Raw genomic sequence first — 18,489 nt, forward strand, 5'->3', positions numbered from 1 at the left:
ACCAGTGGTGATTCTGCATCCTTCCCGAGGACATTTGACATTTATTATTGACACTTTTGGACTTCCCTGGTGGCTCAGCTAGTAAAGAATCTGCCTGCAATGCAGGAGACCCCAGTTCGATTCCTGGGTTGGGAAGATCCACTGGAGAAGGGATAGGCTACCCACTCCAGTATTCTTGGGCTCCTCTGGTGGCTCAGCTGGTAAAGAATCCGCCTCCAATGCAGGAGACTCTGGTTCAATTCCTGGGTCAGAAAGATCTGCTGGAGAAGGGAATGGCTACCCACTCCATATTCTGGCCTGGAGAATTCCATGGCCTATACAGTCCATGGACTGTGTATTCCATGGACTATACTGTCCATGGGGTTGCAAAGTATTGGACATGACTGAGCAACTTTCACATCCCATAATGTAACTACATATACATATGTAATATTGACACTTTTGGGCTTCCCTGGTGACACAGCTGATAAAGAATCCACCTGCAATGTGGGAGACCTCGGTTCGAAGCCTAGGTTGAGAAGATCCCCTGGAGAAGGAAACATACTGGAACCCACTCCAGTATTCTATCCTGGAAAATTTCATGGAATGTATAGTCCTTGGGGTCGAAAGAGTCGGACACAACTGAGCGACTTTCACTTTCACTTTCATTGACCCTTTCGGTCCTCACAATTGGGAGCATGCTACTGGTACAGGACAGCCCCCACTATAACATCAAGTTATCATCTGTCCCAAAGTGTCAATAGTCAGAAATAATTGAGAAATCCTACTCTACACTGACAGTTTTCCCTTTGCCATCTTCTCCCCACATCATAACTCTTGGTTCTGGAATTGATAAGGCATTTATTGGATATTGGTGTCATCACTTTTGCTTCATTCCATTCATCCAGATAGAGCTCAAATATTTGGATCTAAAAGATCTCTAATAGATGCCATGCCCTTACAAGGCTGCTTTTGTGAGTGGCTGGAAAGAGAAAAATAATATATTTCAAACCCATTCTCAACCTCCTTTGAATTAATCTAAGTGAATAAGAGTACTGATGTGATATGTTTAAATAGAAATTGCACTATCTATTAGACCAGTATCATAGCTACATGAATGACTTGGCATTTTACTGGAAGAGCATTGCTTTCAGTGACCAAGTTGTGGATGTGAATGTACATGTAAGAAGGTGGGACAGACAAAGCACAAGCCCCAAATTGGCATAAGGGACCTTCACAACTAAGGACCAAACCAATATATAGCAGAGAGTCGGGGAGAAAGATGTATTACCAACATAGTATGAGCTATTTGAGTCACAAAGGCCTCCAAACACTGCCACGGTAATAGGGCAAGAGAAAAAATCACATCTGTGTTAAAACAATGGAAATCTGGAAAAGTAAGGAATCCCAGCCCCCAAGAGGGAGAAAAGAAATCTTGAAGTAATAAACAGCCCCTGACAGCCAAAGGACCAGGGTAAAACCCAATCCTGTCCCTATACCTTCCTTTAAGCCTAAATAGGAACTTGGTTGTGGATTTTTACTAAGCTGAACCTTACTAACCCTACTGAACACTGAACAGATAGCCTTTGAAGTTTCTTTGATGAAAGTAGTGGCCACAAGCATAAGGGGAAATAGGAAATGTTAGGAAAGAAACTGGTTTTTGCTTTTGGAACCACATGGTACTTTTATTATAGCTATGGACCTTGAACTCAGGAATCCATCATTCAATCAATGCTTCTGTCCCCAAAGCTTAAGCCTACCCCCAACACTAATCCCAACTTCCATTTAGGTATCAGGACATTGATTTTCCCCAGGAGGTCAACATCTAGCAGATATTAGCTGGTGTCTGCCACTGAGACACTAAAAACTCTGGCTAGAGTTTGATTAGGCAGGTTGATTAGACAGGTTGGACATACTTTGAACAGTTTTCCATATTGACAGTGAGACACACCTGCCACTTAGATGTCAAAGCTGAAGTTGTATGGTAAAAGCATAAGATGGAGATGGTTATGTAATTATCTCTTAGACCAGGGATCTGTAAACTGGCCCACATAACCTTTGTCCTGCGGCTTGTTTTTCCATTTTTTAAAAGATTGTGAAGAAAAACAATACAGGACAGAGCTCAGATATGACTCCCACAGCATATATTATTTACTAGCTGGCTCTCTACAGAAAAAGTCCACTAACCTCCATCCTAGACAAAGTTCCCATCAGTGACTTATACCTGTGACATATGGAGCAGGTGAGCTGTAGGCTTATAAGAGACATGTGTATTTTGTGTGGATGTTCTCTGAATAGATTCAAAATCTATGTTCTAATTCCTTAACAAACTTCTGACTTGGAGGCTGGGGAACAGGCATGGAGACACAGCACCTGTTCAGGGGCTGTACTTTGTATGCCTATCGGGGCTGTAGAATAAGCCACATGGTTTCAGGCTTTTGCTTTTCCATCTTCTATCTGATCAGATCATACTATTAACAATACCGTGTGTGTGTGCGTGTGTGTGTGCATGCGTGCACGTGCACATTTCTTAACAAATTTTTCTTCTTTTACTCAGGGGCTTCCTGGTCAGAAAGGCTCTAAAGGTGAACCTGTCCTTGCCCAAGGTAGTTTCAAAGGAATGAAGGTAAGAGCCTTTAAGGCAGACAGCTGAGTAGGCTATGAGCTGAGTTCCCCCAGGATGGAGCACCACATCCAATGAAAACATTTTTGGAACTAGCATCTACATCTCTATTTAAGGAACAGACCAAGCTGGATTTAAAAAGGATCTGGAACTTTTTGTGGTGGAAACATTGACAGAAATGTTTGTAAAACCATATTGTCAGAGAGATTTGCTTTGTCAGAGCAAGACCAAAACCAGGGGACAGATGAGCAAACAAACAGTGTGCATGGGTGTCATTTTCCTTGACAGGCCGAGATATTTCCTGAAGGTAGAGACCTTTGGTCTACTCCAGAATCCTTGATGTCTGCATACCTTGGTTTGAAGCCACGTGTGTCTCTACCCATCTTAGCATGGCCACCAGTCCAGGATCATAGCTCTGCCCTTTTCTCCATCTGCATACCAGCCTATCACCCTTGCTGGGCCCCTGGCTGTCTGCAAAAATTGTTCATCAACTCTGTAGCTGGCTGGAAACTTTTATCTCTTTCTAGAATTGACAAGAACCTTCTGTATTCTTGTGGCTGTATTCTTGGTGTAGGCTGCCTAGTATCCTGTGGGCCTTCAGTAAATTCTGGCGCCAGAGGATTGACCCTAATCCCTTGCAGAGTAGGATAGCAGCCCATCATTTCCCTGGGAGCAGACAGCCTGTTGTGTCCAACATGGGAGGGGAAGATATACCCAAGCTCACTTAGCTGGAGATGGTACCTTTCTGCCCTCTACCCATGCACAGATACTGGAAATCTTCCAGTATCTCCAGCTCTTTAGAAAGCAGTGATTGGTGTACATAACTGGGAAATGGAGAATGTACAGGGTTTGGGTTTTTGATGATAGTGGGAATGGCATGTTAGACTTGGAAAGGACTTTACTTTTTTTTATAAAGAAAAACTTTCTTTTCATCATAAGAAGCACATAGAGCATATACAGTACACACCAACAGAAGTTTAAAAAGTGCATTATGCATCTTTGACTGCCAATTCATAGTACAAAAGATACTGCATTTTAAATATATAATATTAAAAAAAACAAGAATAAAAAATATAATAAAAATCATTGATTTAATAATGCAGCACACTGGAACCTACCTGCACTTCTGAAAACCAAAGGGCAGCCCATCTTTGGAAGCTCCTGATTGGGAGAGGGATGACCCGTACCTGCATTTTGTTGCAAAGAGCTCAGGACACCAAAAGAGGAAAACAGGGTGGCCTAGGTGGTAATAAAAGCTCTACTGAACAGGAGAACAATTGTGTGATGGGGGAATAGGAGAGGGACTGGGCTGCGGTCCAGAGAGGAACTCATGATTCTTGAATTCATGTGGCTCATTTTACAGATAGAAAAACTGAGGTGTCCAGCTTGCTCACAGGCATAAGCCAGCTTCCCAAAGAGCTAAAACTCAGGCAGTGCTGTTCCCAGGTTGCAGAGAGCCAATATTTTACTGTAAGCCAAGTGGGGTAAGACTAGCAGGTGTCCACATATGGCCGTTGTTGTAGCAAACATTGATTAAGTGGTTTTGCCAAAAATCAAAGAGAACCTGGACCCAGTGGAACACAGTAATTTCCACAGGATGGTTATATTACAGATTCATATGGTGACTTAAGATGCTGAAAAGTAATTAAAACATAATCAGAGACTATATGCTCTGTTGATTCTCCCTTGAAATGTCTGATTTGCATTGTATACATATGGCCACAGATTCTCTGGGGATGAAGGCACACAGCAAGGTAATGGCAAGGCTTTCTTCCAAAAAGAGCAGGAAAATCACCAGCCCACAGAAGCAGTTTCTAATTGATAAGTTCCTAGCAAAGGTGGAAATTAATTAATTCAAGTAAAAAATGAAATCCTATTCAATCAAGGTTATAATATTTTTCTTCTAGAGTCCAGATTTTTCTTAGAAAAAAAAGGAAATGGTTGAATGTGTCTGATGCATGCATTATTTAAAACACAAGACCTTGACAGAGGAGGCTCAAGCTTCAGCCATGCATTTTTATGCCCGTGCATCTTAGGTCAGTTATGTGTAAAATACCACAAGCTTAATTTATTCATCTCTTCAATGTCCTGCCTTTGTTACTCAGGGGGAGCCTGGGCTGCCCGGACTGGATGGAATCACTGTAAGTTGTCACCTACGTGTTGAGCTCTCAGTGTTTCTGGTTAATAGTTACTGATAGCACCTTTTCATTCCTCTCCATGGTGTTTGAAGGTCTTCGTAAACCTTCAAGGAAAATCCAGAGGGTTGGAGTAAAACCGATCACTCTATTGACATTTTCAAAATAAGAATGTACTGAAGGGATAGACTATCCACCTCCAGTGACACAGCAGCAGGCTTTCAGACCTCTCGGCCAGGGACCTGCATCTCACCCAGGGATTTATCAGGAAAGAATCTTACCTTTCACTGCACAAGCATTTATTAAGTTTTCTGTGTGTTCAGAGGGCTACAGGTAAAACAAAAGAAGTGAAACACTCTTCTTTTAAAAGATATTCCATAGAGAAATTCCTTTTAAGGATTCAATAATAGTGAGTCCATGAAAGACCATGAGTTGCAGTAATAAGAGCTTTGTTTTACCTTGACTTTATACATTGTCACCACTTGCCTTTGAAGTAGCTTAAAAAAGGCCCCTTTTCTCTTCCTTTTTTCCTGTATCAGGCTTCCTTCCTTTCTTCTTCCATTCCAGAACAGATATTGAGCTCCTATCATCAGCAAAGGGCCATGAGTGGTCTCTGAGACAATGCAGACACGGTCTCTGCACACACACACACACAGAGCCACCTCCCACCCCCAGGATGTGAAAAACTAGTAGGAGTGTGGTGTAAAAATTCCACAATAGCATCAAAGAAAGGGATGCTGTCCACCTAAGGCTACATCACTAAGAGAAGGTAGCCTCTAAGAAATGTGAGTGATATTTAGGCTGGCTGGCAATGGGAGGAAGCTTTCTAAACAGGGAGAGTTTGTGAGAAAAGGTGGGCAATAAGCAAGATCTGTGCAGGCACACCTATAAATAGAGGTGAATGAGGACCAAGAGCATAGAGGTCTCCTAAAGTGGAACAGCATTGCCTTAGATCGTGGGTTATCTACATTTGTGGAAGAACATCCAGTATATTTGCTCCATAACTTCTCCTGGAGATGCATTTCCCTGCCCTCAAAGATACAGTGTTTGTCTGCATATCCAGACATGATAAATAAACTGCTTAGCTTTAGGGAGGGAGGGTTCATGGCTGGATAAGAGATCTGTGGTCAGTAAGGAGACCACAGATTATTAGTTATTGTCGGAGCAATGTTCTACTCTCATATATTCCTGGGGAACCTGTGAATCCCTACTCTCTCTCCCTCCTAAGTCTTGATTTCACTTAATCTCTCCATCCTTCACCTAAGCACAATCACCTTATCACTTATCATTAAACTTATCACTTATCATTAAAACTAGGGAGCATACCATCTTTCCCCATACCATCTTTCTCTTCAGATTTCATTCTCTCACTTTTAATATTGTCATCATACAGTTCAAAATATTTTCTAGTTTTACTTCTGATTTTTTTTTTGACCCATGGGGATTCATGGTGGTCAATTTCCAAATATTTGGTGACTTTCCAGATATCTTTATGTTATTGGTTTCTGGTCTGATTTTATTGCAATTAGAGGGAACCTTCTGGATAGTTCCATGCTTTTAAATTTGTTGAGGTTTATTTTATGGCCCCACTTATGGAACTATCTTGGTGAATGTTCCATATGTACTTGAAAAGAGTATGTATTGAGCTAGTTGAGGGTATAGCGATCTAAAAAAATATGCATTACGTCAAAGTAGTTAATAATGTGGTTTGGATCTTCTTTTTCCTCACTTTTTTGTTCAGTTGTTCTATTAATTACTGAAGGAGGGATGTTCAAATCTCCATCTAGAATCATGAACTTATCTATTTCTCCTTACAGTTCCATCAGTCTTTGCTTTGTATATTTTGAAGTTCGGCTATTAGGTGTATGCACATCTAAGATTTTTATGTCTTCTTGATGAATTGAACTATGTTACTGTTACAAAGCGCCCCCTCTTTATCCCTAGTAATATTCTTTGTCTCGAAGTCTACTTTATCTGATAGTGATATAGCTGTTTTTTTCATTTTTAAGTTTTTGGCTTTTTCATAACTTTAATATGAAAATTTTCAAATACAGAGCAAAGTTGAACCACGTTGTCAGTGAATAGCTGTACCATCAGTACTTTACCTGCTTTATCACACTTCCATCCATCAATCCATCTTAGTTTTGCTGCATTTCAAAGTTAACTGCAGACAATAATACTCCTACCCCTAAATACTACAGCATGGCTATCATTAGCTAGACTTCAAAATTTGTTTACAGCTTTTCCTTTCCTGTAAAATTTACATATAATGAAATACACAAATCTTAAACGTGCATTTGCTGCATTTTGACAAATGAACATTTCTGTGTAATTCAACCCCTCCTAAGGTGTAGACCATTCCCGTCACCTCAGAAAGTTCTCACCTGGGAACTTGCCTGGTGGTCCAGTCATTTAGACTCCACCTTGCAATGCAGGGGGTGTGGGTTTAATCTCTGGTCGAGGAGCTAAGATCCCATATACCCCATGGCCAAAACACCAAAACATAAAACAGAAGCAATATTGGAACAAATTCAATAAAGACTTTAAAAATGGTCCATGTCAAAAAAAAATCTTGAAAAAAAAGAGAAAGTTCTCTCCTGCTCCTTCCCAGTCAACCCACAGCAAAGGCAATCACTGTTCTGATTTTTTTCTATCATAGATTTCCTATTCTAGAACTTCATACAAAGGGAATAATATATATGTAGGCTTTGGGGTCTGGCTTCTTTCACTTAGAACAGAACTTTTGAGATTCATTCTCTTTGTTTCATATATCAATAATTTGTTACTTTCTATTGTTGAGTACTTATTCCACTATATAGATGTATTGGGTTTTTTAATCAGTTTTTCTATCACTGGACACCTGGGACATTTCCAATTTTTAAAGCAATTTTATTGAAGTATAGTTGATTTATAAGGTTGTATTAATTTCTGCTGTATAGCAAAGTGACTCAGATATATATATATATGTATATATATATGTATATATATATGTATACATATATATATACATATATATTCTTTTTCATATTTCTTTTCCATTATGGTTTGTCACAAGATGTTGAATATAGTTCCCAATGCTATACAGTAGGACCTTGTTGTTTACCCATCCTGTATATAACACTCTGCATCTCCTAATCCCAAACTCCAAGTCCATCCCTCCCTTACCCCCTCCTCCTTGGCAACCACAAGTTTTTTCTCTATATCTGTAAGTGTGTTTTTGTTTTGTAGATGTGTTGATTTTTGTTGTGTTTTAGATTCCACATATAAGTGATATCATATGGTATTTGTCTTCCTCTGTCTGACTTACTTCACTTAGTATGATAATCTCTAGGTCCATCCATGTTGCTGCAAACGGCATTATTTCATTTTTATGGCTGAGTAATATTCCATGATATTAATATACCAGAACTTCTTTATCCATTCATCTGACATTTCCACTTTTTAAGTATTATGACTAAAGCTGCTATGAACATTCTTGTGTGATTCTTATGGGTATATTTTTCCTGAGAAACTGTCTTACTTCTTTGACTTTGGTAAAAACTTTCCTCTCTAGGGCCCACAAGGAACACCCGGATCTCCAGGAGCTGTAGGACCCATAGGACCACCAGGATTGCAAGTAAGACTGGCCTAAATCTACCATGTAATCACAGCATTTGCATGAATGCTTTCCCCTGGATTAAAAGCCTATGTAAATGTAGGCCTTCCTAGTGGAGAAAGGCAGTTTCCATTCTTGGAGGTTTAAGTGAAGCATGCTCTTATAAGGAGCTATTTGTAACCTTTATTTATCATAATCTCTGACCATCTACTCTGGGCCTCCAAAGCCTCCTAGTTAGCTCAACCTAAAGTATAGCCCAAGGATGGCTAATACCCAGCACATCTATTGTGACCTTCCATTCCCCTCATCCACGATAGACATTGCTAATTAATCATACCACCAGTACCATCACCCACTCTGAGCACAGAAGCAACCTCAAAATCTTTCTCAACACTTCACCTTGGAGAGCTCTTCCCACCTACCTATTTGTCATAACTGGTTCTAGGAAGAACATAGCCAGTTATCTGTGTGGTACCCAGAAAGCCTCTCTCCAGTATGTGAAAATCCACCCCTGATTAGTGTGATTTACTTTCACCAAAAGTCATCATTTAAAATTGTCGGGCCTAATGGGGAGAATGACACATGAAGTCTTCATTACCTTAGCATGACTGTGGTTATCAGGTCAATTGGGGAAATTTCAAAGGAGATTTAAAAAAAAAAAAGGAACTCTGGGGAGAAGGAGCTAGAATCTGCTACACCAAAGCGGGGCCACACCACGCAGGTAGGGGACTTACCCTCAGTGACTCTCAACATGCCTAGGTTCTTTGGGGCTGAAACTAACAAGAGCTAACTCTTTCTTTCCTCTTTTAATCCAGGGTCCTCCTGGCCCCCCTGGTTTCCCTGGTCCTGATGTAAGTATACTTTGTCTTGGGGCATTTGACCTCGTACCACTACGTACGCTAATTTCCCCAGAGATATTTCTTGTCTGGTTAAACATACTTCTAGTTAAAAAAAAAGACTGCATTCCAATTTAAGTTCCTGGAGCTTATTTAGTAATTGATTTTGTTTTTCTTCCATGCATCCCTGTGCCCCAGGGGAATATGGGGTTAGGTTTCCAAGGAGAGAAAGGAGTCAAGGTAAATAGATTTTGGAACATACACTGCTTTCCATGTGCTTCAAGAAATGTCTCTAGTTGCACATGTGTGCCTGCTTGTGTTGGGGGCTTTGGATCTTTGTCTTGGAAAGTGAGCATTTCCCATCCCTCATGAGTCCTCTTGTGGGTCTCCTTGAGGGTTGCATGTGCACACATAGGCTCTTGTGGTCTTTTTCCTTCAAAATATTGTAGTCTTCCTGCTTCCTACTGTGAAGTGTACATGTCTGATGAACGTACTCTCTTGAAATATATTTTATCTTCCTTCCACATGGGTATTTCCCTACTGATTTGTATTATATTGTGTCATTTTCTCTTTCCTTTTCTCTGCTTCTCTTCTCTCCATCCTTCCTCCTTCTATTCCTTCTCCCCCTCCATCTCCCCCCTCTCTCCTTCTTAACCCTCTCTCATCATTCCCTTTTATTTTCCTTCCCTCATTCTCCCACTAATATTTCCCTCTATAGAAACTGTAAAGTCATTTAGGAGCCTCAAGGGAGACTGGGAGCTTGCCCTCCCCTTCCTTGGTGGCTGCCTCTTATAGACTGCACTGTCTTCAAGGAGCAAATCCAGTCTTCAGTGTTCCAACACAGACTTCACTGCCTCTGCTTGTGCTGTTGGCAAAGACTGGACCAATTAGAGTCTGATCATTGTTGCCAAGAGTTTGCCATTCACCTTGCTCAAACCCCTTTTTGGCTTTCTTCTAAACACCCTTTCATGCATGACCATGGAAACCGTGAACCTGCTGTTTCCTTTCATCCATCTTGCTTCCTCCCTCTCCAGTGCTGGTACAGAATGCATTTGGTCAGGCTTATAATTCCTTTCACCTCTTGGGACTGATAGTTTTAGTTCCTCATTGCTGCAAGGGTAAGGGTGAAGAGGCTAAAGTCATGGACAGTTTATTTGTGAATTATATCTGGAGGACAAACCTACCCTCTGGAGAAATGGTCTGTGTGGTGTCTGCTTTGCTTAATGTTTCGTTTGATCTTACAGGGAGATGTTGGCCTGCCTGGTCCTGCAGGACCTCCACCATCTACTGGAGAACTGGAATTCATGGGATTTCCCAAAGGGAAGAAAGGATCCAAGGTAGTGAACATTTAGGAACAAGTTAATAAGTCTGTCTCTATTAATACTAGAGTTCAACTCTAATAACCAGACTATACTAAGATAAAAGGTTCTGGATAATGGATTTTTGTTTGGAAGTGAAGATAAAACCTTCTTTGTTCTGTCCCTTGTGAAGGTTTTATAAAGTCTGTTTTCTGGTATATGGTTATGAGTGTGCCTGGGTTTCTGAATAATCATTCAGGTGCTATTCTCTGTGTTTCAGTTTTGTAGATTCAGTTATCAAGATGCTGAATAATTTAAAACAAACATTAAATAGTTGAGTTTTTTTTCCTCCTAACTACCAACCCTCTCAATACTGATGTTGTCCCCAAAGGGCTGTCACAGAACAATAGGGGATAATGGTTGCTCTTGAGTTATCCTTTTAAAGAAGATATTTGCCCTCAGAACTTGGCCCTGCAAACTGTCACCAAGTGGCAGTAGATGCCCTACTTCACCTGATCTGAACTACCAAGGCTGAACCCGTTTAAGTGAGATATTTTATAATCTGTATTTTGATATGCATGTAGACCTGGTTGTATTTGAATGGCTGTTTCCTGTTAATCTGTGCAGATATCTTTTAGTAACCTGCATTCCATTCCTTCCTGGGAATGCCTTTAGTTTTGTGATCAATCCTGTACCAGTGGTCAAGGGAGGTGTTTAGTCCCATTTCTTTGTGGAAGCAACAGCTCCAGGCATTCTCCAGGTTTATAGGAAGTAATCATTGTTTTGGGAACAGTTTGGGAGCATATGAAAAATTTCCTGCCTTCCTAACTATTCCCAAACCTTAAGGAGCCCCTTCAGGGTACTAATTGGTAAATTAGCATATCAAGGAAAGACAGATTAGAGTATTATGTAGCACTTTCCAAACTGTAATCATTACTCTTTTCCCAAAACCATTGATGTCTTTGCAGCCAGTAATTTGCTAGAGGAAATCGTACTTAACAGCTTCTTCCACTGGAAAGAAAACAGATGATCATCTTTTCTGCCTCCCAATTAACCTGGGCATTTGAGATTCTGTTTTGGATAGTTTTTTTTTTTTTCCCCCCCCGCCATGGACTTTGGTCCTTTCCACACTACAAAAGGCTTCCTAAATTTAGACATCCTGGTGTAGTTACTAGTTGTGGAGCCTGGGCAATCTGCATCAGCATCTGGCATCCCAAACATGATACCCTATGGTTCCCCACTGCCCAGCCCAAGTAACTCGGAGCCATCTCCTTTAAATGTTCACTGCTGCCTGCTGCTACTCACTGAGCTTTGGTTGATTTTCCAGGGTGAACCAGGGCCTCAGGGCTTCCCAGGAATAAGTGGTCCACCCGGTTTGCCGGTAAGTCTCCCTATTTGGTCAACATGTATTTGAGGATCTGATTGGACAACAGCTATACCAATAAAAAGCAAACAGAAATACTTTCCTCCTATGGTTACTGTAGAGAATTTAACTGTCTTCATTGTTAGAAGGCGTTTAAGGACACGTTCTTGTTTTTCAAATCCATGGGGACATTAGGTTCTTCATGTGACTATATAGCTTAGAGGATATCATCTCAAGCTCTAGAGTTGAAACAGACCTATAGGCTTGACTTCTGATTTCACCAGTTTCTAACTATGTGACCTTGGACAAGTTTCTTAACTTTTCTAAGCCTCAGTTTCCTAACCTACCAAAAAAGGGGGGGGCAATAATGGGGTGGTTATGAGGATTAAAGGAGATAATATGCATGAAAAGGACTTAATAAATGCCTGGCACTTATCAATTGTTCAGTAAATGGTAATGTTAGTGATCCTATTTTCACTTTCCTAAATGCACTTGTATCTTAGATTTTTTTTACCCAACAAATACTTTTTGAGGGTCCCTATATGCCAGGCCTTCTGCTGGACTCTGAAGCTGAAACAGTACATAACAATCAGATATGTACAAGTCCCCGACCTTGAGGAAAGTACATTCAAAGGGCAGAGGGGTAAGAGAGGGGAGAGAATTAACAAGTAAACAAATGAATGGAGAACAAGTTCCTATCGTGGTAAGATGATAAAAAGGGGTCAAAGTGATGCAGTGTGGATGGGGAATGAAACTGGTTACTTTGGACAGAGTGGTCAAGAAGGGCCTGTCTGAGGAGGTGCTTATTATAAGGGAGCAAGTCATGTGAAAGTTTGGGAAGAGTATCTCTGGCCAAGAGAACCACAGTGCCAAGACCCTGAGGAACAGCAAGAAGTAGGTGGGTAGAGAAGAGTGAGCAAGGCTAATAACCAGAAAAAGAGGCAGGAGCCAGATCATGGAGACTTTTGTAGGTCAAATGTGGCTTTTATGTTAAATATGATGGGAAGCCATTGGAAGGCTCTGACTTGTGTTTTTAAGAAGATCTCTCTTTGTGATAGTGGGAGATGGAGGGGGGGGTTAATGGAAGATGGGGGCAAGGAGTAGGGGGTCAGCAAACAGAGGCTACTGCGACAGTACAGGTGAGAAATGGTGGTGCCTTGGACTAGGGTGATAAAAATGGGAATGGAGAGAAGTACATGAATTCAAAACGTAAAAAGTTGAAATTTCTTGTTCTGGAACATTTCAAACATATACAAAGTGAAGAGAATGGCATAATGATCCCCCTGTGTCCCTATCACCTGGCTTCAATAATTAGCAACTCAAGGCCAATCTGAAGCCAGTAACAGACATAACACTTCACTGCAAACACCTCAGTATTTCTAAGAGATAAGGACTTTTTAAAGACATCATGATGATTTCATCATCATTAATTAATTATCAGTAATGACTTAACATTCATTATCAGAATTCATATTCATGATTTTCTCATAAATATATTTTTTAATAATTACCTTGTTTGGAATCAGAATTGAAACGAGGCCAACATACTACATTTGCTCGATATATCTATTAAACCACAAGATGAGTTCTTGAAGGAGCTGATGAAATTTCCATGGATTGAGTGTCAGGATTGGGAGGGAAATGGATAAATCAAAAATGACTAGGCCTGTCCAGGCTGGCTGGGAAAGTGAGAACAGAGGACTCCAGAGCTTCCCTTCAGTTCTTTGAAACACTTTGGGTCTCTCCTGGTGGCCAGAAAACCCAGCCAGTGGAGCCAGTGGCACAGGTGGCTTTCATGATGATGGCTACTACTCCATAGAGACACAGGGGCACAGAGAACCATCTGTTCGATGGCTTTGATTTTAATCAACTCAGAATCTGATGATTCAGAAAGGGAAAGAATCCTGATGTTGGAGACAGGATACCTAGACTTCAGCCCCAACCTCAGGTCTGGGACTTTAAGTCTCTGAACCTTTCTGTATATATGTCACATGGCAATGGTCATCTCTCCTGTTTTGAGACCAACTCATGATGTACATCAGGTTTCTTTGCAAAGTATAAAGCTGTGCTGTGCTGTCCAATATAATAACCACCAGCCACAAACACATACCAGTCCCTTGAAACATGGCTAGTCTGAAACGAGTTGTGCTGTAAGTATAAAACACACAACAGATTTCCAAACCTAGGTGTGACGAAAATAATAGAGAATATCTCATTTTTTAAACAAGTTTTACTTCAGTGTTGAAACAACAATATTTATGATGTGCTGTGCTATGCTGTGGTAAGTTGCTTCGGTCATGTCCAACTCTTTGCGACCCTGTGGACCGTAGCCCACCTGGCTCCTCTGTCTGTGGGATTCTCCAGGCAAGAATACTGGAGTGGGTTGCTGTGCCCTCCTCCAGGGGATATTCTCGATCCAGGGATGGAACCTGCATCTCTTACATCTCCTGCATTGGCAGGTGGTTTCTTTACCACTAGCGCCACCTGGGAAGCCCAATATTTATGACATATTTGATTAAATAAAACGTTGTTAAATTAATGTCACCTATTTGTTTTACTTTTTAATGAAACTACTAAATAATTGAAAATAACATAGTAGCTCATATTATCTTTTTATTGGACCATACAGATATAGAGAACTTTGCAAGTGGGGTGGGGGATCAAGTCTGTACCTTTCTTTGTGAGCATTTCACATAGATTCTAGTCACACATCATCTCTGTGATGTAAGCAAGATGGGCTGAGCTTATATCCCTGTACTGATGAGGAAACCATGGCCTGAAGAAGCAAAGAGTCTTGTTCAGAGTTATACAGCAAGTTATTAGCAGAACTGAGACTGAAATTCAGTTCTCTTGAATACTAGCCAGTTCCAGGCTTTTTCCTCATACCACACTGCCCCCTACAGTTCAGTTGGTTCTTGTCATGGTGGTGGTGGATTGTGTGATCTCTGCGGCTCTGCCGTTCACTGGCTCCCTCCTTCCCATCCCCTTCCCTGTTCTACCTCAGAGGAATTCCCCTTCTGCAATTTCACCCCATTCCCTTTTGCCCTGTAAAAGAAAGACAGACTGACAGCAATGAACAGTGATAAATTGCAATGCCTTTTCAAGCTCAGCATTTCCAGTGTTTCACAGTGTGATCTGGCAAATAGAAACCCTAGTTGACTGTAAAGACATCCAAGCTGGAAAAATACCTTTCTTTATATGGTACAGTGTATTTTCAGAGAGTGGGAATCAAGAAACCAGAGTTATCAGCCCACTTTGGCATGGATTCCACGTGCAACTCTGGTCAAATCCTGTAACTCCTTTGCTCCTAATATCTCTATCTGGTTAGTAGGGACATTCATAGGTATCTTCTTGCCTTCTGTCAGAAAAGTTGTAAGAAGAAAGGTGGTAACATGTTTCAGATACTCTGAACTTTTCAAAAGGAACACACTTCTGAAAGCCAGAACTCTAACAGTGTCTTTCAATTATCCACACTCACTGAGAAACAAGACAGCACTGAGGGTAGAAATCTCTAAAGAATCCGAAATGTTCCCTTCAACCATTTGTTTTCTTTCCATTCTAGCCCAGATCTTTGCAGGAGCTGACAAGTGGCCAACCTGACTGGTTTAGGCCTCCCCTTCTTTCCCTTGCCCCTTCTGCAGTGACCCAACATCTCTGCTTTTGTGGCTCAGCCCCAGCTTCACACATTTCACCACATTGTCCCAGCAGCACACTCACACGTAGGCCACAGGTGCTCCTGTGGAGACTCTCAGTCATTTACCTCTGTGCCCTCCAAGGTGCCAGCAAACACAGGGTAAGGCAACATGGCAGATGGGGGAGAGAGAGAAGAAAACAAAATGGTGAATCCTGAGATGATTTTTGGGTGGAGTTGAGGCAACTACTGGGCAGGTGGGAGTTCTCCTTCAGCCGAGCCCCAGGCTTTCCAGGCATTTCAGGTAGGTCTTTTGGAGGCGCAGCCCCAACTTGACAGACTTAAGCTAGGCCCCAGGCTCTGGTGCCCTGAGGGGGCAGTAGCAGCAGTGTGACAAGATCAGAGCTGAGGAAGACTGACTTGTCTAATCTCTCAAGTTTCATATCTCAACTCCCCCTGCAGTGCCAAGCTGAAATAATTCCTGTGGTTTAGCCTCCCAAAAATGACCCCCAAATATGATCACTCCCTGCCCTTCCCCTGTGGCCTCAGCCCCTCTTTTCAGACTTCAGCCTCCCTCTTGCCTTCCTGCCCTGGTTGTGCAGATGGGCCTCACCCTTCTCCATGGCCCTTATGGGGGCTGGGAGAGGAGCCTGGGCAGAGGGTGACCACCCTGGCAGCCTGCCTCTTGGGCCAGCAGGTCTCTGAGGACCCAGGGCCAAAGTGTCTTTCACTCCACAGTGGGGCCTGACACCCCCTGGTTGCAGCCTAGTGTTTGCAGCTCACCTTTTTCTCACACCACACTCCTCATCCTGCCGGCTGGGAGAGGAGCCTGGGCAGAGGGTGACCACCCTGGCAGCCTGCCTCTTGGGCCAGCAGGTCTCTGAGGACCCAGGGCCAAAGTGTCTTTCACTCCACAGTGGGGCCTGACACCCCCTGGTTGCAGCCTAGTGTTTGCAGCTCACCTTTTTCTCACACCACACTCCTCATCCTGCCGACCCCCCTCAACTCCTGGCCATGTGATTGAAGCTGAGTTTTTACAGAGCCACTAATATCCTTGAACCAAAAATACCAGGAGACCAAGGCCCTAGAGAGCAGACCTGTAAACAGCTAAGCTAGTTCTCTAATGAGGCATTCTTGGCCATGGCTGAGAAAGGGTGTGGGAGCAGTGGGTGCAAGTCAGGTCATGACAAGCACTGACTGGGACAGGGCCGGGGCCCAGGTCATCTTACTAGAACAGCTTGTTCAGCAGGGCCTTGTATGGGACCTCCATGTGCTGAGAGACAAGCTGAGTCTACAGCCCAATATCTTGCCAAGTCATCTATGTTTTATTGGCTTTAACCCCCCCAAACACAAATTGCTTTATAATTTTTTTTTCCTTTTTAAACACTGTGTGTATTTATTTTTGTTCACATTGTAGCTCATGTTCTCAGACCCTCTCTCTGAGAAAGCAAGAGTCCAGAGGCTCCTTCTGCTTTATGAAGAAGGACAAGGCCCCTTTGTCTTTACAACTGTGGACAAGATAGGTGGGGGCTGTGAGATGGTTCCTGGAAATTCTTCCTCTCACCCTTTTGAACACTTTTGTTCCCTGGGTCACTGTTCCATTTAATTCAACAAATATGTATTGGACCACCTTGTGTGTGTTCAGCCTACAGTAACATGCCTTGGAGGAGACAGAAGTGAATGTGATATAGACCTTTTGCTCATAGACTTTCATCCAGAACCCATTTTAGTGCTTGAAGAGTTTGGGGGCAGCTTGGGCTGCCAGGGGCTTCCCTGGTGGTGCAGAGGGTAAAGCATCTGCCTGCAATGTGGGACACCTGGGTTCTATCCCTGGGTCGGGAAGATCCCCTGGAGAAGGAAATGGCAACCCACTCCAGTACTCTTGCCTGGAAAATTCCAGGCTGCCATAGCTTCCTTCCATAGGCCAGGGAAGGCTCCATGAAGCATTTGACTTCAGACGCCGCTAGATACATGCCACCGGGGGGCAGCATGCCTTGGTGTCCAATTTGAGCTGCAGACCTAAGATTTCAAAGAAGTTTGCATTCAGTTTGACCCACAAGCCATTCAAATAGAAATTCTATTCAGCGTGAGGGCTGAGCTATTTGACTCCTAACTGTAGATGTAGAAAAGAGAAAAGATAAGTAGGAACCACAGCCTGCTTTGAATTGGATCCTTAACAGACATACACTCCTCACCTCAACAACCACAACAACAACAAGAAAAACAACTCACATTAGAAAAAAAAAGAACAAACTTGGGCCTAGAAAGCTAAGGGCTATCCAAGCAACTGTATCCATGGGAACGCTGTGAGTATGAAAGAAGAAGGAAAAAAAACTATTCTACAAATGGGTTTGGAGCAGTGCTTTTTACAACCAGCTGAGCCGGATCACATCAAGAGGACAACAGGACATGTGCCATAACATTTAGTGTCTTTCACAAGCTTCCTTGTGAGAAGATTTCACTGCCTTCTTTACTCTCTTAATAGGCCTAAATGCTATTTGCCAAAATTTATGCTCCAGAAAGTCCAATTTTAAACACTGACAGCAAAGTAACTCAATTACGTTTGTAATTGAAAGACTTTATCCACTTTAGCAATAAATTCTTCCATATCTCGGGAATATGATTGCCCTGGACCCAGAGGTGAGGAAGTGCTCTCATTCACTCTGCTTTTGGGATTTCTGCTTGTCCCTAGAAGATCCTCAAGTCATGTCCATGGCTGCATGCCCTCACCTCCTGTGAGCAGGGCAGGTGGGGTTGGTGACCATCATGCAGTCCCTCTGGGAGTGTTCCTAAGGCCTGCAAGGTTCTAGACCATGCCTAGATAGAAATGAGCTTCCCAGGTGGCTCAGTGGTAAGGAATCCACCTGTCAATGCAGGAGACGTGGGTTCAATCCCTGGGTCGGGAAGATCCCCTGGAGGAGGAAATGGCAACCCACTCCAGTATTCTTGCCTGGAGAATCCCCATGGACAGAGGAGCCTGGCGGGCTACAGTCCATGGGGTCACAAAGAGTCGGACATGACTGAGTGAC

The 18,489-nt window shown here is 42.4% G+C and overlaps 1 protein-coding gene across 1 annotated transcript in view; it reads left to right on the plus strand.

Moving 5' to 3' along the window:
- The window catches only part of COL4A6 (collagen type IV alpha 6 chain), a 320,692-nt gene that overhangs the window by 261,368 nt on the left and 40,835 nt on the right, over nucleotides 1–18,489 (plus strand). Inside the window, exons 7-13 of the mRNA XM_081565867.1 lie at nucleotides 2,537–2,605; nucleotides 4,708–4,743; nucleotides 8,291–8,353; nucleotides 9,148–9,183; nucleotides 9,367–9,408; nucleotides 10,413–10,505; nucleotides 11,794–11,847. Coding sequence (XP_081421993.1) covers nucleotides 2,537–2,605; nucleotides 4,708–4,743; nucleotides 8,291–8,353; nucleotides 9,148–9,183; nucleotides 9,367–9,408; nucleotides 10,413–10,505; nucleotides 11,794–11,847 — 393 coding nt within the window. The remainder of the gene's footprint in view (nucleotides 1–2,536; nucleotides 2,606–4,707; nucleotides 4,744–8,290; nucleotides 8,354–9,147; nucleotides 9,184–9,366; nucleotides 9,409–10,412; nucleotides 10,506–11,793; nucleotides 11,848–18,489) is intronic.

Source organism: Giraffa tippelskirchi, chromosome X (genome assembly GCF_054371585.1).
Source record: "Giraffa tippelskirchi isolate mGirTip1 chromosome X, T2T-mGirTip1v1.2.pri, whole genome shotgun sequence".
In the NCBI taxonomy this organism is placed as follows: Eukaryota; Metazoa; Chordata; class Mammalia; order Artiodactyla; family Giraffidae; genus Giraffa; species Giraffa tippelskirchi.